The sequence below is a fragment of the Ailuropoda melanoleuca genome, chromosome 10 (genome assembly GCF_002007445.2).
Source record: "Ailuropoda melanoleuca isolate Jingjing chromosome 10, ASM200744v2, whole genome shotgun sequence".
In the NCBI taxonomy this organism is placed as follows: domain Eukaryota; kingdom Metazoa; phylum Chordata; class Mammalia; order Carnivora; family Ursidae; genus Ailuropoda; species Ailuropoda melanoleuca.
Window position 1 is genome coordinate 41,106,151 of NC_048227.1, and position 25,530 is coordinate 41,131,680.

Consider the following 25,530-nt stretch of genomic DNA (forward strand, 5'->3'; position numbering starts at 1 on the left):
GATTATGAAACAGGAAACACTGAAACACAAGTTTTCTAGGCTAGTTATCTCTATGACGGAACTGACAGAATGCATGCACATGCCCTCTTCTTCATAGTTTTCCTATCAGGGAAATTTCCCCCTCCGCCCCAAATCAGAAGCCATTGCAGCAATCTAAAGAGCTTTGCTTCTGAAGAGGTCAAACTTCATGAACCATAAGACGTAAGTAAGAATAGGAAAATTATTATTGCCTTGTATTAAGATAAACATGAGGAGACACATTGAAAAATAGGGAATAGACTATGAAGTGAGGCATGAGTTTTGGTGAAAGTGGGGATTTAGGTGCATGTACGTTCCATGCAAGTGACCTTTAGGTGCTTCCCAATTCCATCTCGTCCAGAGAATATAATGACATGCACACAGAGGGCATCATTCGTGTGAATAAGCACCTAGGGCCTAAAAGAGGTTGAGCTATAGTGTGTCCACAACACTGGCAGTGTGCTTTTCCAGGGGCTCCCCAGGAACAACTATCACCAGTTGTTACGGGTGTCCTATTCCTGGCAGCACCGAGTATAATGCTGTGGATACAATAGGTGGTTAATAAGTGCAAATTAAATCAGTGAGTGTCTTGTCCATGTAGTTTTGGAAAGCTGGAGAAGGATGGGTAGTGGGAACTTCAATTGCATCATAACCTTGAATTACGTCCATCACACAGGTATTTCTGTGGTACATACAGAAGAATGAAATTTATAGAGTTAACAGGCATTTATGAGAAAATAGACCAGTATATTAAATTGAATAAAATGTACGCCGCTGGAAAAATCATCCTGGAGTATTTATCAATGGCATGGGTGTCAATCCTCACGCTCACGTGGCTGCCCCTCTGACTTTCCCTCTGCGGGGAGCTCCTCTCCGAGGCCAAGGTCAGCTGCACCATCATCTTGTCCGGCTTCTCTCCGTTCTCTGGTGTGTAGTTGCCCAGGTCATTAACGTCCCCGTCGCTGTAGCTGCCATCCAGCATGACCCCGCGAGCCTGGGGTAGTCCACAGGTGCAGGGAAGCTGCGAACACAGCAGACACACACTGTGAAGCGAGCTCAGCTCCAGCTCTCAGAAGAAACCGTGTGCTGGTCGGGGCTGCCTTTTCTAGTTTCTTTTATTCCCAGTTAGGGGCGGGACATGGGAAAATAATGGTGTGGGCTCTGCAGACCGGCTAAAAGAGCAGCTGTCCATTTTTGTTCCAAGTCTGCGGAGCAACACTTAGGGAACATCACATGGTATCAGAGACCAACCTGAATGTTCATCATCAGATAATTGTGCTGCTCTCTCTGAGATTATAAACTGATAGGAGCCCTCATAAAAATATTTGCAGAAAACATTAGGTGTGTGTAGTGTGATGGGGTGGGGATGGCGGAGATAGTTTACTCCTACTTAGTTTTAGTTTTCTGGAGGAAATAACCATTTGACTGCAGATAGGAGGAAGAAAGAAAAGTTGGGTGGGAGGGAAGATGATCTGGGAAATGATGGAAGATGCACAAGGTCACATATGAAAGAGAAGTTCCTAGAATGGAGGATGTGCTTCCCTGGAAGGTTTTTGTTTGTTTGTTTGTTTGTTTGTTTGTTTGTTTTATTACACCTGTGGGTTCACAAATAATTGCTTCACCATGTTGAATTGTCATCTATTTTTAGCACTAAACAATGAACACCACCATAATTAAAGGAACTTTGTCTCAGTTAACTTGACTTAGCTGTTGGTATATGGTAGGTGCTAAATAAATATTTGAATGACTGAAAGATGTAGCCCAGGGTAAATTTCGCACTGCTTTAATATACTATTTTGTTTGCCCTTCACACCAACTTGTGAAGTAGGTGAAGGAGGGGATGTCACCACCCCAATTTACAGAGAAGGTCTGACCTTCCCACGGTCCGGTCCGGAGCAGGACCAGGCTCTATCCCTGAGCAGACACCTCACTCGTGGTAAGGTCACCTTCTCGCGCAGCTTGCGCTCCTTGCGCTCCTGCACGGTGGTCAGGTAGTTGACGGCGGCGTACTCCAGCACCGACAGGAACACGAACACGAAGCTGACCCAGAGGTAGATGTCCACCGCCTTGATGTAGGAGACGCGGGGCATGGAGGCGTTCACGCCCGTGATGATGGTGGACATGGTCAGCACGGTGGTGATACCTGCAAACAGAGTGAGACACAAGTTTCACTGAACACCCTGGGTGGCATCACTCCTGTTCTCCTTCCGCCTAGAATACCTCCATCTCTGCCCCTCCGTCTAGCAAACACCTATTCATCTTTCAAGATTTAGCACTTTTTAAAAAAGATTTATTTATTTATTTATTTATTTAAGAGCACGTGAGAACAAGAGCAAGAGAGAACAGAGGGAGAGGGAGAAGCAGACTCCCCGCTGAGCAGGGAGTGCGACCCAAGGCTCCATCCCAGGACCCTGAGCTCACAGCCTGAGTCTAAGGCAGACTCCTAACCCACTGAGCCACCCAGGCGCCCCTCAAGATTTAGCTTTTATGAGGCTTCTCCTGTCCCTCCGCCTCCAGTACTCACCATTCCCTCCCCTCCACATACACCCAGACACCTGTCTCACTTTGTCCTTCCTCAGAAAGCACACCCTAGACATTTTTGGCAGCAAGATATTTATTTCCATTCAATTGGTTAAAACAGAGATTTATGGGGGCCCCGGCTGGCTCAGTCAATACAGCATGCGACTCTTGATCTCAGGGCGGTGAGTTCCAGCCCCACATTGGGCATAGAAATTACTTTAAAAAATAAAATCTTAAAAATAAATAAATAAACAAATAAAACGGAGATTATATAATGAGCAGGTATATACGTGTTTCTTGTAACTACTTCTCCAAAAAGGGAAAAAAGTGCACCAGGTATATTTCAGTACTCGTGTCCTTGTTGCTGGTATAGAATCTTGCAGTCCTGGGCCTGCATTATTAGTTGTCAGGGCCATGCCGGCCCTGGCTGCCCATTCACCAGTGTTGACTTGAGGATGCGGAGGTCAATTTTACCAAGAATTGATGTTAACTTCATTTAGGGGGGTTAGATTTTTAAAACTAAAATGTTTGTTTATTTAACACGGTAACTGTTCAAGCTATAGAACAACTGTTAAAGGACAGGGCATTTGTCAGGGGTATTTGCCTGGGATTTCAAATTAAACTCAGAGCATTTGCTTGGCAAGCATCAAATCACAGGGGACTGGGGTCACCTTAAGGGCCAGTTCCAATTCAGTGTCACTAAAACCTGGGGGGTGACCCTTCCCCTCGAAGCCTCGGAACCATCTGAGCAATGGTGGTGTGCGTGACTGACTGGGTGCAATATTTAAGGTGGGGGAGAGAGTTGATGGCAAATAGCTATTCCTGAAATGCTTACAGAGTAGGGATTTTCAGACGTGAGTATGTATAAGAATGACCAGGAGACCTTGTTCAAAATGTAGGTTCTGGTCCTTTCTCAGAGATTCTAATTCTATACACGCAGATGAGACACAGGATTCTTCATTTTTAACAATTTCCCCCAGACATTCCATTGCAAAGATCCCTTGGGCCACTTTTGGAGAAACCCTGTTATGGAACATGGTTTCCTTATGCAGGTGGGCAGAAAAAGCACCACACACCAGGACCACTGACTCCAGAACATGGTTCTAACAAAACTTGGGGTGTTTTGCATGGGCACTTGTGGGACCCTGGAGACATAGGTTCTTAATAATGGCATTTTACCCGTGAATCAATAACCTGGTGTTTCCAAGTTATCACGCCAACAGAGGTTTGGAACCAATTTGAAACGAACAGTTTCATCTGGAAGAAATTACTTGTATTTTAGATGCCTGAAAGACACACTTGGGATGTTCCTTACCTAAAGGGACTCTGGCAGGCACAGCTCTGCGGTCGATCCAGAAGGACACCCAGGACAGCATGACCATCAGGGTGGCAGGAAAGTAAGTTTGGAGCAAGAAGAAGAAGATATGGCGTCGCAACGTGAAGTTAATGTACAGACGGTTGTACCAGCCTGGGGGACACGGGAAGAAAAGATCGCACACGCCACAGCTACTCAGCTCCCGCACATGACCCCTTCTGTTCAGGGACTCGTAAGTGCCTTAGACACTCTCCTGGAAACTTGCCATACCGGTTACAAAGCCTAAGTGAGAAAAACCATGGACTCCAGAGTGATTATATGACAACCAACACCACCTGGGTGAGTCCCTCTGAAGGCATCTTTGGCCCCGTCCTGTATGTAAACAAACCCCCCGAGAAGGCCATTTAAGACTCTTGTCACTTACCTTCTGGGACAGAGCCCAGCAATGTCACCATCGCTTAGCTGCTTATTGGAGATGCAGGCTCTCAGCCCCAGCCCAGACCTACTGCATCAGAATCTCCTTTTAACAACACTCCCCGCATGATTCATAGGCACGATGAAGTTTGAGACACATTTACCTAAACAAGCCCCTTCGGATTTCTTTATGGAGGAAAACGTTTTAAAGTTAAAATCCCAAGCTAACCCATACATTGCATTTAGGAGCAGTGAACCATCATAGGTTCAGCTATGCTTCAGCTCTGCCCTTGTGTTCTCTCCAAGGAGGAAATACGCCTGGGGGCGGTCAAAGGAACAGGAGGAAGTTGGAAGGAAAAGGAAAAAGCAGGATAAACCTGGGATGACGAGGACTGAAAATGAAATGGAGACTTGGCAACACTAACTTGAAAACCTGGCGTCCTGGATAATTATAATGCAATGGTTATCACTGTTAAACAGTCCCAGAAAGAGACTGTGCAGGTGCTGTAGACTGTGTCCCCCCAAAATTTGTATGTTGAAACCTAATCCTCTACGTGATGATATTTGGAGGTGGGGCCTTTGGAAGTGATTACATCATGAGTGGGATTAGTGCCCCTATAAAAGAGACCCCAGATTGCTCCCTTGCGCCTCCCCCCATGCGAGGACACAGCAAGAACTGGCTGTCTGTGAACTAGGAAGCGGGCTCTCATCGGACACTGACTCTGCCAGCATCTTGATCTTGGACTTCCCAGCGTCCAGAACTGTGAGAAGTGAATTTCTGTTCTGTAGAAGCCACCCAGTCTATGGTATTTTGTGATAGCAGCCCAAACAGACTAAGACAAGAGGAAGTGTCAGATTGCTATGGGTGAAGTGGGGATCCCCCGAAAAACCAAGACTCCTGAGCGATGTATACAGAAGATGAGATATGCTGGATTGCAGTGACATGCTGGGAGGAAAACAGTGCCCTCCGTTACAGATTGGAAGACTTGAAAGGTTGCACTTCCTGCACAGTCATGCAATATTTTGGCAAAAGAATCTACATAAAGAGGGACGCTTGGGTGGCTCAGTCAGCTAAGCATGCGACTCTTGATTTCAGCTCAGGTCCTGATCTCAGTGTCGTGAGTTCAAGCCCTGCACTGGGCTGCCACGCTTTTTGTTAAAAAAGAAAGAAAGAAACCACATAAAGATTTGAATAATATCATCCTGAAAGGTGATTAGTCAACCCGGAGGTAAGGGTTGGAGAGAGCTGTTCCCCTCAGCTGCCAGGAGGAGGACCACAGAGCACGCCCCCAGGCAAGGAGAGGTGACAAGCCCATACACCGCTGAGCCCGGAGGCTCACAAGGTCATAAAGAGGGACTGTGCAAGCAGCATACTTAAGAGAAAATTCATTGAAGCAAAGAGAAAAAAAAAAGAGAAAAAGAGAGACAGGATTAGTTGAGTGGAGCCGAGGGAATGGAAATCAATAGACTTAAAATTGAACTGTTTCTTGCCTCAGAGGAGGGGGTTCTGGGAATCCCATTGGGGGATTGCTAAACTGGCAAAATAATTGGTTCAAACAAACCTCCTCACATGACTGATGTTTGAGTCCTTACTGATGTATTCTAGGGCCTCACTTCGGACGCTTTTCCAAAAATCACGTCTCCCTGGTGCTGGCCACCCCTAGACCTGATTTAGGATTTCCACCTTTGGCTTCAAATCCAGGTAGCACCAGCTCTGTTCCCTTGACACCCAATTCACACCTTTCCTGAAATGGAGGATGACCCCCCCACCCCCACCCACCCCCCAGTGGGAGAGCGAGATGCGCTCATCCGTCTTTAAGGAGTCGTTGCCTTTTTTNTGAGGAACTGGGAGAGCGAGATGCGCTCATCCGTCTTTAAGGAGTCGTTGCCTTTTTTCCAGTACAGCATGAGGTCATCCTCCGTGTAGGCATCTGAAAAGACGAGAGACAGCGTCAGGCACAGGCTCGCGGCAGTGGGGAGCCGGGCCTGTCTGGGGGGCTCCGTGGAAGCAGCTCCACATCTCCTACACCAGCTATCAGGATGGTAGTAAGACAGTGGAATAAACAATCCACAGTCTAAACAAAGCAAAACAACATTTTTAAAAAAACAAATTAATTCTCCCCAGTCTTCCAGAAGTCATCAGAGCAAAACTCTCAAGCCAAATGCTCCTAATTCCTGCAAAAGCGTTCGCCCCACAATCCAGCCTGCCATTTAGTAAGTTACCATACATGAAATGGGTATACTTGTAGAGCAGAAATGGTGAAATTGGGGCAAAACCGCTTACAGACCATCCTTACAGACCTAGGCTGATTTAGCCCTTTCTTTCTCCTTCCAAAGTGTAGTGATGCATCCATTGATGGCGACTATCTTTAAATACTCTCAAGGTAATAAGGGCGGCGTTCTAGAGAGAAACGACCCATAAAGTGATGGCAGCAGAACACAAGCCCCTTCTCTGCAGGCTTCCAGTGGCTCCTACCCAGGGTAAAGTCAGTTATGCCTCCAGAACGATCACGCCCTCTGGCGCTGCTGTGTCCTGACCCTTGCCTGCTTTCGGTGAGCGCACACTGAGTCCAGCTGAGCAAAGCCACCTGCAGCCTGGACAGAACTGAGGTAAGACCTAACAATGGCCGGAGCAGTCTGCTTGTGTGTTAAACCGTTCTTGTCCTATTTCATTCCTCTGCTTTATTCTATGTCTTACCCTTGACCTGTGTGATGGTTGGTTTCATGTATCCACTTGGCTAGGTTCTAGGACCCCGTTATTCAATCAAACACTAACCCAGCTGTTGCTCTGAAGATCCTTTGTAGATGGGAAGCCTACAACCACTTCATCAGATGGAAAGGAGATGATCCAGGACAACCTGGGTAGGCCTGATCCCATCAGTTGAAAAGCCTTAAGGGCAGACCTGAGGTTTCCCAAAGAAGAAGAAGAAATTCTGCCTGTGGAGGGCAGGCTCAGGTCCCACCGGGGGTTCCCAGCCTTCCCTTCCCACCAGCCTGCCCTGCAGTTGGCAGACTTGCCCTACTGGCCCCCACGCTCACACAAGCCAATTCCTTGCACTCAATATCTCTTAGCATGCATCTCCAATATTCTGCTTCTCTGTGCACCCTGACTGATGCAACCTGGAAGGCGCTACCTTCCTGATGGAGTGCCTGGGTGTACTGGGGAAAGCAGGGTACTGGAGCCAATGCATTAAGTCCTTAGTGCTATGTCCCTCCATGTACAATGGAGATAACAGTAACCTTCTCCCAGGATCTGGTGACGATGAAATGACAGCAGGCAGAAAGCCACTATGCGGTAGGTAGTCCCTCCCTTGGTCCTGGGGTTTATTACTCCCTTTTCCCACATTCAGTGCCCTATGGAGCTGTCCATTTGATCTCTGTGTCAACATCCCTGCCCTCCTCCACCCCGGATGACTGGGGCCAGGGGATCCCTGGCTCACTGCACACAAATGCAGGTAGGCTTACAAAGGTGCCCTGTGCCAAAGCGATTCCTCACTAGGGCTTGGTCACCAGCCAGGAAGGGCCAGGGGTCATGTGCTGGTATTCACGTGGGAGAAGTGGGCCAGCTGGAGTTATGGGGGAGTCCAGACCATGCCCACCAGAGGAAGCATTGGGACAAAGACTGAAAAACAGAGCAGTTGTGTAGAGAGCTGGAGATGTAAGTCAGTAGTCCTTGACGCTGTCTCAGCCTTGCTCTACCTGGGGCCTGGCTCTTAACCTGTGCAGGGCATCCATGTGTGCAAGTGTCCTGAGGCCCCTCAGCTGTGCCTGAGACTCTCAAGCACCACCTGCGCTCACCTTGGCAGTTCCCACGGGCAATTGTTACCAAACTTGTTTTTGCCAAGAAATCTTTTCTTCGACAGAAATCTTATTCAGAGGAACAATAAAACAGATCAAAAATGAGTTCACACATTGGACGGCGGGTAAAAATGGCTGCACAAGGAGACCCACATTTGCTGAGCCCTCTACCTCCTCCCCAGCAGTTGCCAAGGTTCCCACGGAACCAAGTTTAAAGCCATTGCCGTAGCGCGTTGAAAGGGTCAATCATGGGAGTAGAGGTTTTAGTCTCAGACTTGTTCCTGATTTTCAGAATTACCCTGAACTTAGATTTAATCTAAAAAAATCACTTGAAAAAATCACTAGGCATGAATGAGTTAGTGGTGTTGGGAATTACTCAGGATCCGTGTGCTGATGTCCCGGACAGTCTACTCACAGCTTTCAATTTCAAGGGAGCACGTTTGTGTGTCCAGGGGAAATCGGCTGAAGTCCATGTTGCACATTGCAGTCACTGTAACCCTACAGACAAAAAGACAAAGCCCAAATTTTCAGAGGCTGCAAAATACAAGTGTAAAATGATAAACAGAAAAGGGCTCTGCTTCCTTCCCATATAACTGCCTCCTTATAATTCATATGCAAGGCGTCAAGATGTAGATAGGTAGCTTAGGTATGACAAAGTATGATGAAGTCGTTGCAGTACTCTGGGTTTAACTTCAGTGTCTCTACCAACTTCTATCGCATTCAAGCATGTTAATGAAGCAATGGTTTCAATCGATATAAAAATGTGAAATAAAAACTCATATGATATTGCTTCTTTAAAGAAACCATAGGAGCATATATTGTTCTCTGGTTTTAGATAAATTCAGTTTTTTTTCTGTTCTTTTATTGAATTTGTCGATATTCAACATTTATATACAACACATCAGAAATAATATTAATGAAACCCTTCTGCCAGTGGCCAAATTGGGCACTTTTTTTTTTACAATGTTGATATTTTTATATTGATAATAATATCTCCTAGTGGGCATGGGTGTTTTTAGTGGATAATTCCATGGAGATCATAGTAATGAAAAAACACTGAGAGCTTTTTTGTACCAGCATGTAAGCGCTTGCTGGCATCTGATGGTTCTGTTTGAGTTTACACAGGAAAATGGGCTTCTGTATCAAGGAATAAACAAACACAGATCATTAGTCATAGATGAAAATTCTCCCATCTCGTGGGCAATCTCGTGGCAGGATATGATTAACAGTTATTGGCTGATACTGAACAAACTATTTTTCCTTCAACCACAAAAAAATTGCTATGTATAAGTTGTAGAAGCTGTCTGGATGATTCATGGCCAAAAGGAAAAAAATCACTTTAATTAAAATGGAAACTTCTGGTGCCTTGGAGGCTCAGTCAGTTAAGTGTCTGCCTTCGGCTCAGGTAATGATCCTGGGGTCCTTGGATGGAGCCCCACACCAGGCTCCCTGCTCAGCAGGGAGTCTGCTTCTCCCTCTCCCTCTGCCCCTCCTCCCTGCTTGTGCTCTCTACTACATATACTAACTATTCCCAACTACCCTGGGAGTACAGACTGGCCCCACAACACCCACAGGGTGTTTAACGGCTCTTCTCTTGCCCTCTGACAGCACAGCGTTCCCCACCAGTAGGCACACATGTACCAAGCTCTCGGAGAAGTCCCATTGAAGGCTCATGGCATGCTCACAACTCTCTCCCAAGAACAATCTCACAAATCTTTCCCTCTGCCCACAATCAAGGCCTCTTTTTTTTTTCACTTAAATCAAACAAACTTATGACTTTATTTGCGACGAAAAATCAAAGCATCTGTTTTAGCCACAAGGAGGCTCACTGGCAACTTTGATTCTGAACACACAGGAGGGTTTTCCACTTCCTTGTTTTTTATGTAGTGCCGCTGTGATCCCATCCAGCAGTGTGCTGGGCTAGGCTTCATCTGGCTCAGGAAAGCTGCTTGCTAGGTTTTCAGGAAGTTTGTAAGCTGGTTGTTCAATAAAGCCATTATTATATTTTTTTAAAGAGTTTATTTTTAAACGATCTTTACACCCAACCTGGGGCTTCCCGCGATCAAGAGTCATACACTTTACTGACTGAGCCCACCAGGCGCCCTTAAATATAGCCATTATTAAAAATGAAATTATATAAACTTAAGTAACTTACATTTAAAACAGACTAATAAATACTCAAAACTCGTCACTTCTTACTTATTTTACCATTATTGATACACCTGAAGTTACATCTATAATGTTTACTTGGTGGAAAATACTGTCCAACAGTGTGCTATTATGCATTCTTCCCAACTCTGCATTGAGTGACGACAGGTTGGTAGTTTGAAGTCAGCTGTGATGGCAGTATTTGCACTATAGAAATCAGCCAATGCCACAAATCAGAGCTTGATATATTGTTTTGTAGATTGTCTAGAATTAAGAAAGCAGATTAAACCTAAAAGTCTGTTATATCTTTTGCCATTACATATAAATAGTACAAAAAATTTAGGATACCATCTTCCAGTATTTAAAAGCTATTATCCAATTCAGCAAGGAAGCTGCTATGTCTCTGATGAATGAATGTCTTACTAAAATAAACAAAACGGGGCACCCGGCTGGCTTAGTTGGTACAGCACGTGATTCTTGATCTCGGGGTTTTGAGTTAGAGCCCCATGTTGTGTGTAAAGATTACTTAAAAAAAATAAAACAAAAAAAAATCAACAATCTTTGATCAGATCTACACCCATTTATAAATCACATAATCACAAAAATGCTTACAAAACATTTTTTCATAGCATGATTTTGTAGAATTATTATTGGTGATAGAATTATAAAAAATAATAGGTTGCCAGTGTGCTCACTGGATCGAGGCTGAGACCGGAAGCCCCGGGAGCGGGCGCGGGGCGGCTGGCGGCTGGAGGGCCACCTGCACGGGGGAGCAGGCGGACTCGCGGTCAGCACCCGCGAGACACCAGACTGAGACGGGGAGCTCCGGGAGCCCGCGCGGGGCGGCTGGCGACTGGCGGCTGGCGGGGTTGGAAACACAAAGGACAGAGACGCGCCGGCCCTGGAAGTGAGGGCTGGGACGCCGGGTGTGGGGCGCACAGCCCGGGATGCTGCAGGGTTGAGCAGCACCAACAGAAACAGAGTTAAAGTGGCCAGAACATCAGTGGAGAACGATCCGCGATCCCTCTGTTCTGAGACAGAGGCTGAATTTCAGCCGCTGCTGCTCTCTCAGAAGAGGCATAGCAAACCGCCAGGGAAAGCCGCCAGAGAACAAAAGCCCGGAAATACCGGCTCACAGGGTGCCCATCCCCATCCCCCCTCGCAAGGGACACAGAGACTCTACCCAAACAGGGTTTTCTGAGTACCTGCAGGCAGGCCCCTCCCCCAGAAGGCAGGCTGAAAAATCAAGAAGCCCACAACCCGGAGCGCCTGAGTGGCGCAGTCACCAAGCACCTGTCTTCGGATTAGGGTGTGATCACAACGCTCCGTAAGGAGTCCTTCATCGGGCTTCTCCACCGGGAACCTGCTTCTTCCTCTCCCACTCCTCTGCTTGGGTTCCCTTTCTTGCTGACTGTCTCTCTCTCTCTCAAATAAATAAATAAACTCTTTAAGGAAGAAGCCCACATCCCTAAGATCTCTATAAAACAAGGGCGCACGGCCTGGGTCCCAGTCAACACTTGGGCTCTGGACAACCCTGCAATCTCTCTTCATCAGAATGACGAGAAGGAGAAGTCCCCCCCAGCAAAGAAAAGATAATGAGTCTGTGGCCTCTGCCACAGAATTGGCCTCGGCCACAGAATTAATACATATGGATGTATCCCAATTATCAGAAATGGAATTCAGAGCAACAATGGTCAAGATGATGAGTAAACTTGAAAAAAGCATCAGAGAAAGCGTTGCTGAGAATATAGAATCCCTAAGGGCAGAAATGAGAGCGAATCTGACAGAAATTAAAAACTCAGTGGGCCAAATACAGTCAAAACTAGAGGCTCTGACGGCCAGGGTCACCGAGGCAGAGGAACGCGTTAGCGAATTGGAGGATGGGTTAGTAGAAGAAAAAACGAAAATAGAAGCTGGTCTTAAAAAAATCCACGCCCACGAATGTAGATTACGGGAGATTACTGACTCTATGAAACGATCCAATGTCAGAATCATCGGCATCCCTGAAGGGGTGGAGAAAAACAGAGGTCTAGAAGAGATATTTGAACAAATTGTAGCTGAAAACTTCCCTAATCTAGCAAGGGAAACAAGCATTCGTGTCCAAGAGGCAGAGAGGACCCCATCCAAGCTCAACCAGGACAAACCTACGCCACGGCATGTCATAGTGCAATTCGCAAATATTAGATCCAAGGATACAGTATTGAAAGCGGCCAGGGCAAAGAAATTTCTCACGTACCAAGGCAAAGGTATCAGGATTACGTCAGACCTGTCTACAGAGACCTGGAATGAGAGAAAGGCTTGGGGGGGCATTTTTAAAGCTCTTTCAGAGAAAAACATGCAGCCAAGGATCCTTTATCCAGCAAAGCTGTCATTCAGAATTGATGGAGAAATAAAGACGTTCCAAAATCGCCAATCATTAACCAATTTCGTAACCACGAAACCAGCCCTACAGGAGATATTAAGGGGGGCTCTATAAAGGTAAAAAGGCCCCAAGAGTGATACAGAGCAGCAAGTCACAACCGATACAAAGACTTTAAAGAGAAATGGCATCATTAAAATCATATCTGTCAATAATCTCTATCAATCTAAATGGCTTAAACTCTCCCATAAAACGCCACAGGGTTGCAGATTGGATAAAAAGACATGACCCATCCATTTGCTGTCTACAAGAGACTCATTTTGAACCCAAAGATGCATTCAGACTTAGAGTAAGGGGATGGAGTACCATCTTCCACGCAAATGGACCTCAAAAGAAAGCTGGAGTAGCAATTCTCATATCAGATAGACTGGATTTTAAACTAGAGGCCATAGAGAGAGATACAGAAGGGCACTATATTATTCTTAAAGGAAGTATTCAACAAGTGGATATGACAATTATTAATATATATGCCCCCAACAGGGGAGCAGCAAGATACACAAGCCAACTCTTAACCAAAATAAAGAGACATATAGATAAGAACACAGTAATAGTAGGGGACCTCAACACCCCACTATCAGAAATAGACAGAACACCCTGGCAAAAACTAAGCAAAGAATCAAAGGCTTTGAATGCCATACTCGACGAGTTGGACCTCATAGATATATATAGAACACTACACCCCAGAACCAAAGAATACTCATTCTATTCAAATGCCCATGGAACATTCTCAAGAATAGATCATGCTCTGGGACACAAAACAGGTCTCAGCCAATACCAAAAGATTGAAATTATCCCCTGCATATTCTCAGACCACAACGCTCTGAAATTGGAACTCAACCACAAGGAAAAACCTGGAAGAAACTCAAACACTTGGAGGCTAAGAACCATCCTGCTCAAGAATGACTCGATAAACCAGGAAATCAAAAAACAAATTAAACAATTTATGGAGACCAACGAGAATGAATACACAACGGTCCAAAACCTATGGGATACTGCAAAGGCAGTCCTAAGGGGGAAATACATAGCCATCCAAGCCTCACTCAAAAGAATAGAAAAATCTAAAATGCAGTTTCTATATTCTCACCTCAAGAAACTGGAACAGCAACAGAGGGACAGGCCTAACCCACTGACAAGGAAGGAGTTGACCAAGATTAGAGCAGAAATCAATGAATTAGAGACCAGAACCACAGTAGAGCAGATCAACAGGACTAGAAGCTGGTTCTTTGAGAGAATCCATAAAATTGATAGACCACTGGCAAAACTTGTCCAAAAACAAAGAGAAAGGACTGAGATTATTAAAATTATGACTGAAAAGGGAGAGGTCACGACCAGCACCATTGAAATTGCAAGGATTATTAGAAACTTTTATCAACAGCTATATGCCAAAAAACTAAACAATCTGGAAGAGATGGAGGCCTTCCTGGAAACCTATAAACTACCAAGACTGAAACAGGAAGAAATAGATTTCTTAAATAGGCCAATTAACTATGAAGAAATTGAGTCAGTGATAAACAACCTTCCAAATAATAAAACTCCAGGCCCAGACGGTTTTCCTGGGGAATTCTACCAAACATTCAAAGAAGAAATAATACCTATTCTCCTAAAGCTATTTCAAAAAATAGAAACAGAAGGAAAGCTACCAAACTCATTCTATGAGGCTAATATTACCTTGATCCCCAAACCAGGCAAAGACCCCCTCAAAAAGGAGAATTACAGACCGATTTCTCTAATGAATATGGATGCCAAAATCCTCAACAAGATCCTTGCTAATAGAATCCAACAGTACATTAAAAGGATTATCCATCATGACCAAGTGGGATTCATACCTGGGATGCAAGCATGGTTCAACACTCGCAAATCAATCAATGTGATACATCATATCAACAAGAAAAGACTCAAGAACCATATGATCCTCTCAATTGATGCAGAAAAAGCATTTGACAAAATACAGCATCCTTTCCTGATTAAAACCCTTCAGAGTGTAGGAATAGAGGGTACATTTCTCAATCTCATAAAAGCCATCTATGAAAAGCCTACTGCAAGCATTATTCTCAATGGGGAAAAGCTGGAAGCCTTTCCCTTAAGATCAGGAACACGACAAGGATGCCCACTCTCGCCACTATTATTCAACATAGTACTAGAAGTCCTTGCAACAGCAATCAGAAGACAAAAAGGGATCAAAGGTATCCAAATCGGCAAAGAAGAAGTCAAACTGTCTCTCTTTGCAGATGACATGATACTCTATATGGAAAACCCAAAGGAATCCACTCCCAAACTATTAGAAGTTATAGAACAATTCAGTAAGGTGGCAGGATACAAAATCAATGCCCAGAAATCAGTTGCATTTCTATACACGAATAACGAGACTGAAGAAAGAGAAATTAGGGAATCCATCCCATTTACAATAACACCAAAAACCATGCGTTACCTTGGAATTAACTTAACCAGAGACGTAAAGGACCTATATGCTAGAAACTATAGATCACTTTTGAAAGATATTGAGGAAGACATAAAAAGATGGAAAAATATTCCATGCTCATGGATTGGAAGAATTAACATAGTTAAAATGTCCATACTACCCAGAGCAATCTACACTTTCAATGCTATCCCGATCAAAATACCGAGGACATTTTTCAAAGAACTGGAACAAATAGTCCTTAAATTTGTATGGAACCAGAAAAGGCCCCGAATCTCCAAGGAACTGTTGAAAAGGAAAAACAAAGCTGGGGGCATCACAATGCCGGATTTCGAGCTGTACTACAAAGCTGTGATCACAAAGACAGCATGGTACTGGCACAAAAACAGACACATCGACCAATGGAACAGAATAGAGAACCCAGAAATGGACCCTCGGCTCTTTGGGCAACTAATCTTTGATAAAGCAGGAAAAAACATCCGGTGGAAAAAAGACAGTCTCTTCAATAAATGGTGCTGGGAAAATTGGACAGCTACATGCAAAAGAATGAAACTTGACCACTCTCTCACACCATACACAAAAATAAACTCCAAATGGATGAAAGACCTCAATGTGAGACAGGAATCCATCAAAATTCTAGAGGAGAACATAGGCAACAACTTCTATGACATCGGCCAGAGCAACCTTTTTCACGACACATCTCCAAAGGCAAGAGAAATAAAAGATAAAATGAACTTATGGGACTTTATCAGGATAAAGAGCTTCTGCACAGCCAAGGAAACAGTCAAAAAAACTAAGAGACAGCCCACGGAATGGGAGAATATATTTGCAAAGGACACCACAGATAAAGGACTGGTATCCAAGATCTACAAAGAACTTCTCAAACTCAATACACGAGAAACAAATAAACAAATCATAAAATGGGCAGAAGATATGAACAGACACTTTTCCAATGAAGACATACAAATGGCTAACAGACACATGAAAAAATGTTCAAAATCATTAGCCATCAGGGAAATTCAAATCAAAACCACACTGAGATACCACCTTACGCCAGTTAGAATGGCAAAGATAGACAAGGCAAGAAACAACAATTGTTGGAGAGGATGTGGAGAAAGGGGATCCCTCCTACATTGTTGGTGGGAATGCAAGTTGGTACAGCCACTCTGGAAAACAGTGTGGAGGTCCCTTAAAAAGTTAAAAATTGAACTACCCTATGACCCAGCCATTGCACTACTGGGTGTTTACCCCAAAGATACAGACGTAGTAAAGAGAAGGGCCATATGCACCCCAATGTTCATAGCTGCATTGTCCACAATAGCCAAATCATGGAAGGAGCCGAGATGCCCTTCAACAGATGACTGGATTAAGAAGCTGTGGTCCATATATACAATGGAATATTACTCAGCTATCAGAAAGAACGAATTCTCAACATTTGCTGCAACATGGACGGCACTGGAGGAGATAATGCTAAGTGAAATAAGTCAAGCAGAGAAAGACAATTATCATATGATTTCTCTCATCTATGGAACATAAGAACTAGGATGATCGGTAGGGGAAGAAAGGGATAAAGAAAAGGGGGGTAATCAGAAGGGGGAATGAAACATGAGAGACTATGGACTATGAGAAACAAACTGAAGACTTCAGAGGGGAGGGGGTGGGGGAATGGGATAGACTGGTGATGGGTAGTAAGGAGGGCACGTATTGCATGGTGCACTGGGTGTTATACGCAACTAATGAAGCATCAAACTTTACATCGGAATCTGGGGATGTACTGTATGGTGATTAACATAATATAATAAAATTAAATTAAAAAAAAATAATAAAATCTTAAAAAAACAAACAAAAAAATAATAGGTTGTATGTCAATTATATCTCAATAAAACTGGGAAAAATGGGATTTTGTAAGAAATAGGGAGTCATTTTGAAGTTATAAGTGTATGAGGTTTATAACAAAAAGCATTACATATATTGTTTCACTTATAAGTCACGCACTCGAGGTCGTCTGGATCGGCCATGTTTACAACAAGCTTACGCACACGTACATACGCGCACGTTCAGCCCGGATCGGCCATGTTTACAACAAGCTTACGCACACGTACATATGCGCACGTTCAGCCCAGACAACCAGTAGTGAGACATTTACCAGCACGCCGAAGTCACGTGCATTACGGTCTAGTCTTTTGTGTCCCTGGTGGTGCCGTTAGGTTGTGAGGTTTTGTTGGTGGTTTTTGAGCTTTAGGATGCTTGACAGCCTGCCTCAGATGTGAGGACTCCAGGGAGAACCAACCCAACACGGCTGGGGGAAGGGATTGCACCTCCTTGACCCTCCTGAGCTCTTCTATGGGGGGAGGCATTTCAAGTTGTGGAGAGGAAAACCCCATAACTCCACTCTGAGTCTGGTAACCAATTGCTTAGGTCCCAAGCCAGGGTGAGTACTGAGGGATCAGCATAAGTACTCCTTTGGAGGATGGGGGCAGAAATTCGCTTCAACATTGCCGTCTTTGACGCAAAAAATACACCGTGTCCAGGCATCCCGTACTTAGACACCGGAGTATGGATTCATCTTCGCCAAAACAAAGTTTTTAAAACTGAAATGCACCAGGTCGCCTGGGCGGCTCAGCCGTTAAGCGTCTGCCTTCAGCTCAGGTCATGATCCTGGGGTCCTGGGGTGGAGCCCCACATCGCGGAGTCTGCTTCTCCCTCTCTCCCTCTCCCTCTCTCCCTCTCTCCGCCCCCCACTCCTGCTCTATCTACCCACCCCCCCCGAATAAATAAATAAAATCTTTAAAAAGCAAAACAAAACGGAAATGCACATGAGCCCAGCACAGGAGGAGTAAACCACAGCAAGCAGAGCCCCTTCTCGGTGAAGGCCCGCGGCTCACCTGCACACGTCCTCCCCGGGAGGGCCAGGGGGACGCCGTGAGATTCTAAAGCTGGCCAGCAGTGAAAGTCAGGCTGGGGTGCCTGTGTTTAAAGGAAGCTTCTCCAGGTCAGTGAGTAATGAGCCCTTGAACATTTCTAAGACATCTGAGCTCATAAGAAAAACAGATTACATTCTTTATATTATAAAAGCGATGCTCAGAATACCATTTAAAGTCATAAAGCGTCCCGGGATTTCCAGAATTTCTCGAGTAGGACTATGTGGTGAGAAAGGATAGCAAACATGCCTGTGGCTGGCCACGTAAGGTAAAGAATTTCTTTTAGGCCAAGTTCTAAAATACACCTGGAAGATGGGAACTGTAGACATCTAAGGAGGCAAGTCTTTCAGAAGGATACATTATCTATTTCTCTGACTCACACGAGTCTAAATAAAGCTTTTATTAAAAATTTTAAATTAAAATATAACCTACAGGATAAGGCATAAATCATGAGCATCAGCTTGAGAAATTTCCACAAATGTGTTTTGGAGACTAAACAATTCCTTACAAGTATCACCCACAAATCGTGGGTGAAATTGGTTTGCCTTGACGTTGAAAGGTGGAGCCTCCTGAGAGGTTCGGGGGTGGCTGGTCAAAGCCAAAAGGCAGCACTGCACCTGCGGTTAGACGAACGATCGGCCTCCCAGCCCCTGGCAGTAAGAGCAGCTCCGGGAAAGAGGCCGCGCGGGGAGGCTGCGAGGCCCTTACCGGAGGCTGTAGAGCACCTTCCCGTCCGGCTGGACCCGCAGCATGACGTTGTCCGTGGTGGTGTCGTGGATGAAGGAGCGCTTGGAGTGCACGAAAAACATGTCGGGGACCCAGATCTTCTTCACTAGCCGGCCGTCGAACGTCATGCTGAGGTTGTTGGTGCTCGGGAAGGACAGCCTCTCGTCCTTCCAGTAGTGCCTCAGGTACAGGGTCATCGTGAAGTCCTGGGGGAGGGGCGGAGAGGGGGGCCCCCACACTGAACCTGCTGGTGTCTGCGGGACCCCGGTGCCTGGGGTTTTTGCAGCGGGAGGGCTGCAGGGCAGGGGCTCAGCCAGACGCCGCTAGCGGAACCGGTGTTCCTGCGGCCAGCCCATCCCGGCATCTGCCTCCACACTGACCAGGTGCCGCCGCCAGCACTGCTGACCCTCAAGCTGTTGGGGGGAGAGGGTGTGGGTAGGGCGGGATGAGCACCCCAGCTCCTCGGCCCCTCAGCTGGGATAACCCGGAGGTGTGTTCTTTGCTGACTCTCGGAGTTCCCCCAATGGGACTGAGAGTCATAGTAGTTACTGGTTTGAGGGCACGGGCCTTTTTGCTTCCTCCCCATCCCTGTCTCACCTCCGCCCACTCTCTCGGCGTGTTTTCGGGGATCACCTCCCAAATAAACCACTTGTGCTAGAATGCTTCTCTCAAGCCTGCTTTTTGGAGAACCCAAACTAAGTGAGGCTGTAAACAGTCCTGTAAGTCAAGGAGTTGTAGAAATTCCATTTTCCCATCTAAACCCGCTGGAAAGGAAAAAAAGGGACCCTTTTCTGCAGTTCTGCATTTCCACGGCCAGATGCAGGATCTCCAGCTGTAGGACATCTGGCTATGTGACCGCTGCAGCCCTGGACCGCATGTTTCTGCTGGAGAGCCTTTGCCCAGAGAACACACACCAGTGGCAAGAGCCCAGGCACTGGAGGGAGATCGACTTTGCCATCTAGCTCTGTCTCATACCAGTTGGGTGGCTTCTGGCAAGTGTCTTAACCTTCCTGAGCCACCTGTAAAATGAGTGTGGGCATTCCCACGGCACAGGGAGTTGTGAGACTCAGCGATCCGGGTGTGTGGACCTCATGGCCCAGCACAGGCCCCGTGTGAATCCACCCGCCCTCAGCCCCAGAAACAGAAGCACTTACCATGTCGACCTCTGAGATGCTGTCCAGGCTCTCCACCTGTACGTCCACACCAACGGGAATGGCCGGACCTGCGAACAGGGCATGGCAAGAACATTTATTCTTTTTACTTGAATTTTCATTACAAGCATGAGGAGCATTCTTCCTGGAACCCGTTTCCTCGGCTTCCTGTCAGATTTGAAGGTTTGGCATCCCCACATGTCAAGCTGAGGCGAAACCAGAAATCAAAGGGTTGAATCATGGGGTGGCTCCCTGGGATATTCCAACAAAAGGTTTTTTAAAAAAAAATTTTTGGGGGGGGTCTGAATCATTCAGGTGATTCTGAAACAATGAGAGTCCCCTAAAGCTTTCTTCTTTGGTTACACATGCTCATCGAAAGGTACAGCAAAGGCCTAGCTCAAAGCTGGGTCTAATCTAAGGAGTTTCTCCCTAGCACGGGGTCGTCCACTTTATCCTTTATATTTGCCTCCTGATTTTGTCATGGAAGCCCATGTCTCTGTCTGACCGTGAGAAAGACACTGCTTGGTAAGCAGGCACCCAGAACGAAAGCCACAGTCAGGTCATTTTCCAAGCCCACAGACCGGCCTCTTTGCCACGTGATGGAGTCGCTCCGAGAGGGACGTGATGCACCAGGGTGGCCTTGAAACATTAGAATTTTGTTTGGCATTTCTAGGCCACGAAAACTTAATATTCATCAAGAGAAGGAAAGCGTTATAAAGGGAATAGATTGCTGCCCCTTTCCCCCTGGTGTGGGGCCGGCGGGGGGCACACCTGGACTGTCATGGATGGAGGTAGGTTTGGATCCAACAGCGGTGGGTTAAGGACTGGATACAGACTCCCTTCTAGAACCTGTTTGTTCTTTGGGTGAAGGTGGCTGGGAGAAATAAAAACGAGAGAATGATTTCTAAAATAAATATTTGATTCCAGGAAGAAACCCATGTGGATGAAAACCCTATTTGACACTGAGGGGGCTGAAATCCGCCAGCTGCGGGCTCAGCTTCAAAGGGCTGTGACAGCCCTCTGCACTAGATCATTATTTTCTCAAGCTATTTTCATTTAATTAAACCCAGCAGACCACACGCTGCCCTCGGAGAGACACTCACAGTTCCGTCTGCCAGCTCCCAGATGAGCACGAATTTTGTCCAAGGTTGTTATTTCGGGGCATTTTCCGGAGGCAGCTTTGGGCTGCGGCTGCCCGGTCTCCCCCAGCCCTTCCCACAGCCGGCTGCTGGCCTCATGGATCCCCAGCCTTCCTTGTCGGGAGCCGCGGCCGGAGGACAGCTCAGCCAGCCTAGCCCGGGAGTGTGCTCAGCAGAGCCCACGGCGGCGGACAGGGGCGATGCTCAGAAGTCGCCGTGGGCTCCGGCTTGGCCCCCCTGAGCACAACAGAGGCAGACCTGATAGGGGGAGAGTGAAGCGGGGTGGTCCCTTGGCTTGACTTCTACCGTGGACGGTGGGACAGACCCCACCAGGAGTGCAGGTCTCCTACCTCCAAAGCCGGGCCGCATGCTGAAATCATGGTCGTCTATCCTCAGAAGCTGCTCTGACTTGGTCAGTGGCGATTTGGTGATATCAGGGCTTCGCTTCAGAATTGGGCTGCCAACGGGGAGAAACAGGTTTGTCACATATTCCAACCAAGACAGAGAAAAAAAGTGTTTGCAGTCAGATTTGATCGTGACAGTTTCAATGGGATGTGTTATTTCTTCTTTTACACTATTGGATATTCTCTCTTCCTCTAGAATCATAACTGAGGAACTTTAAAAATACCAATGCCCAGGTCCCGCCTCAGAGATTTGGATTTGGGAACTTCAGGAATGAGGCCTGGCAATTGGTATTTTTAAAAGCTTCCCAGATGATTTTATTTTATTTTTTTTTAAAGATTTTTATTTATTTGAGAGAGAGAGATAGCGGGAGAGACAGAGCCTGAGTGCAGGGTCGGGGGAGAGGGAGAAGCAGGCTCCCTGACAAGCAGGGATCCCAATGTTGGGCTCTATCCCAGGATCCTGCTATCATGACCTGAGCAGAAGGCAGACGCTTGACCAACTGAGCCACCCAGGCACCCAAAAGTTTCCCAGATGATTTTAATGTGTAGCTACGGCTGAGAACTGCTGGTCCTGGCCTTCTTAAGAAGCCTAAACTCCCCCAAAGTGCTGTGGCCATTCTGGGGGAGTTTGAGCTGGAGGGGAGAGACAGTGGGTGTGGGCAGAGCTTGGTACCCTTGACCTCTGCTGGCCCATTCTGCTCCTTGGCCAGGCATGGGGGTGCTGCTGAAAGTCACCATGGCTGAGGTGTGGGCAAGAGACATCTTTAGAATGGTGCGCGTGTGTTCATGGCCATGCCTGTCTTACTGTTGGCATCTCTGTGTACTCCTGGTTGTTGTCTCTGTCTACGAGGAAAATTAAAAGCAAAGGTGTGCTAGAGACAGTCTAGGTACTCAAATAAAAAAAGCACTCCTCACCCTTCAGATCTACTTCCGGTACAGTCAGAATAAAATGTGAAAGAAAAAACCAAAACTATGATGCTTCAATGCATTAATTTAGCCTTTCGATGAGCTTTTTCCCAGTACCCACAGGAGCAGAGATTTGGAGAATTAATTACTTAGAACGACTGGTCTGAGGATGTCTGCCTCAAAATATCTGCCCCATTAGTTCCCTCAGACCTGAAACTGATGCCATTCTTAACTTGGATCTACCATGAAACTGTTACTACAGACAGTAAAGCATTGCCAGGTGGACTGTATCGCTCAGGCATCCTTGCTCTCTGGCTTGTGGATTCAGCCAAATGGGCGCTGGCAGGGGATGACAGAGGAGGGCATTTATTCCTAATTCTCTTCCCGCTGCAATGCCAGGGACTGGCAATTGTGCTGCTCTGTGATTACAGATAATCACAGTGTCTTCAACAGGCTCTAATAATACTATTTCCCCTCCAGGACTGTGGGTAGTCATGGCTTCCTGCTCGTCCTCAATGTTGAGGACACTGGCATGGCTGGTTGGTTCCCTGAACCTTGCCCACAGCTCTACGAGTAGTCCCTTTATTCAATTATTGGTTAAGCCCTTTCGAGTGCAATACTGTCTTCTGCCAGGAATTGACTGATGCCCACACATCAGGACTGAGGCGTAGGGGTTATGTCGTCCGTAGCAAAGTGGGGCAGAGGCAGGAGCTCGGCAGGAGTGAGCCTCAGGAATGGGTCCCAGGAGTGGGGACGAGCTAAGATTGCAGGGAGAGCTGTCTTTGGGCTACAGGCCATCACAACTGGTGGTCGGCAGGGGCAGGGTGGGGTCACAGGCCACCGAGGGCAGAGTCTTTGTTATCTTTAGCATCTTGAAGAGTGCTTGGCCCCTCTGGGTCCTCAACACATGCTAGCGGGAGGAAGGAGGGAGTCAGCCCCCTTGATGGGCCTCCGGAAAGGGAAGCAGGAGGAATTGAAAGAAGGGCTTGGATGGAAATTGAGCTGGACCCCGTTCTTTCTTTGGCTTTGGGCCAGCCTGAAACAGAGATGGGCCCTGAGATGCCACTGCCTCTCCCATCCTGAAGCTTAGATTCTAGACTAGAAAAGACTGATAAATAGGATCCTTAAAGTATTTCTCACGATGTTTAATATTTTAAAATAAGTTTTTCTTTGCTTATATGCTCCTGTTAAATTTGTAAAATAGATTTAAACACAAAGGAGAAAATAAAAACCACTCGGAAATAATTTTTGCCATCTCATATACCCTTAATCTCTTAAGAGAGAGAGAAAGAGAGAAAGAGGAGATACTGTAACTTGCTTTTAAACTCAAGTTACAATATATCATGAAATATTTTACGCGGCATTGGTATCTTTTTACCAGCCAGGAGGATGATTATTTTTTTTTAAGTAGGCTCTACACTCAATGTGGGGCTCGAACTCGCGACCCTCAGATCAAGGGTTGCATGCTCTACACACTTAGCCAGCCAGGTGCCCCTGATCGTTGATCTTGAAATGAGGTATGACATGCAGCAAATGATAGGAATAACTAACACTGCTTGAGTCCTTACCATGTGCCAGGTATGCTAACTTACATCACATGTATTAACTTGGCTTGGTCCTCATAACAGCCCTGTGTGGTAGGCTTTATCATGATCCCACTATGTACACGAGGAAACTAAGACAAAAGGGAGTCTGAATAACTTGTAAACATGATGGATTCGGGAGTCAAATCCAGACGGTCTGGCTCTAAGGGTTGGAAGCAAGGTTGGCCACGGTGCCTTGTTGGAAGATTTGGCTCCCATTGCCTGGAATCTGGGTTAGACGTAGAAGGTCCAAGCTCACCTTTCCCTTCACATAGGAGCTAGCATGAACCCTACACGAAACTGATACCAACTTATTTATTCAACGAGCCCCTGAGAAGTTATGAAGAAAATATAGACATGTCCCAAGTTATGATAATATAGGATGACATTTGAGGCGGCTTTTTGGACTGAACAGAGGGTGTACATTTTTTGAACCACCCATGTCCCTCCTATCCTCTTGGATAGAATGGAAAGTTCTGACCCATGGTACATCTTGATGTTTCCTGGCTGTATTTCCTGGTCAGCTTGTATGTGTGTGATGTTTTCCCAAAGCACATCTCAGGACTCTCTCAGAGGTTAGATAGAACAGGGATGGGAACCTGTGATGAGCAAGGGGTCTGCTGAAAGTCTCCCTCTTTTAGCTAATAGCAGAGCACCGGATAAGTTATACTTCACTTTGCTGATTAGGTCATCTCTGAGAAGATAGAGAACTCAATTTTGATAAGGAAGGAATTTCTTCAACCAGCTAATGAAAACAATCTTGTTTTCATAGCATTTGTAATAGTTATATATACATAAAGGCTCCTTCCCAGCCTCAGCTCCCGCTCTGTCCCACTTCTTGCAGTTGTCCATTTTACCTCTATGCTTCTGTTCCTGCTGTCCCATCTGTCTGGAAAATCTTTGCCACCATTCTTCATACTTCTTCTTACCCAGACAATGCCTTGCACACCCAGATCAAATATCACCTCCTCCTGGAAGAATTCCTAGATTTCCCTCCTTCCCACCAAAGTCAGCACTTCTCCTCTGCCTTTATTAGAATGTGCACCAGCCCGTGGGGCAGGGGGCTTTCTGACCACTTCACACACTTCACCGTGAACTCTATCAGGGTGGGACTCTATCTCGTACATCTCTGTAGCCCCAGCTTCTCGTAGTGTGCAGAACTCAGATTTCACAAAAATACGTACAAAATATGGAAAGAGAAGCACAAACCCAAAGGTACGTTCCAAAGGGTCGAATGGTCCTGTGAGAAATGTGCCAAGGAGGTCAAGGCTTAAATGAAGTGATACTCCAGAAAGGTGCTAGAGACAAGCAGCTTTCCTTCCAGTTGTATTCTGAGCCAGGAGAGAGTGAGGACGGAAATACGCTGCTTGGAGGAGAGGGAGCAATGTTAGCCCACGATGAACGTAAGGCTGAGACTGCTGACAGAACCCGGTCATACAGACTGGCCTGGGCATTGGGAGGGGAGCAGTGAAAAGAATGAGATGCTGTCCAGCATAGCGAACATGCTGGCATGAGATCACCTAACTCAGGGCTTCTCAGCCCGACTGCACTTTGGGGTCACCGAGATGCTTAAAACCTCCCAGACCACACCCCACACTGGGGTGGGACCGAACCATCAATAGCTTCCAAACCTCTTCAGCCAACGTTGAGAA

At 46.2% G+C, this 25,530-nt stretch overlaps 1 protein-coding gene across 2 annotated transcripts; it reads right to left on the reverse strand.

Moving 5' to 3' along the window:
• Positions 1–639: 639 nt before the first annotated feature.
• Positions 640–25,530, reverse strand: GABRR1 (gamma-aminobutyric acid type A receptor subunit rho1). Of its 2 annotated transcripts, XM_034670813.1 has the most exons (9): positions 25,510–25,530; positions 21,336–21,442; positions 19,850–19,917; positions 18,678–18,901; positions 8,481–8,563; positions 6,114–6,198; positions 3,854–4,068; positions 1,965–2,161; positions 640–1,039 (listed from the first exon to the last, which is right to left on the reverse strand). In XM_034670813.1, exons 2-9 carry the CDS (start codon positions 21,352–21,354, stop codon positions 746–748), a joined length of 1,185 nt encoding a protein of 394 aa, XP_034526704.1. In that variant the 5' UTR covers positions 21,355–21,442; positions 25,510–25,530; the 3' UTR covers positions 640–745. The 2 variants fall into 2 exon arrangements, with proteins under 2 accessions (XP_034526704.1, XP_034526703.1); XM_034670812.1 differs by lacking the exon at positions 25,510–25,530 and having other exon boundaries at positions 3,854–4,052; positions 6,098–6,198; positions 21,336–21,369.

Excerpts from the sequence above, each read along its gene's own strand:
- GABRR1 (XM_034670813.1), bottom strand. Across the intron at positions 2,162-3,853 it reads GCCTGCCAGAGTCCCTTTAG|GTATCACCACCGTGCTGACC; the intron begins GTAAGGAACATC and ends CTCTGTTTGCAG. Across the intron at positions 1,040-1,964 it reads AGCGCAAGCTGCGCGAGAAG|CTTCCCTGCACCTGTGGACT; the intron begins GTGACCTTACCA and ends CTGTGTTCGCAG.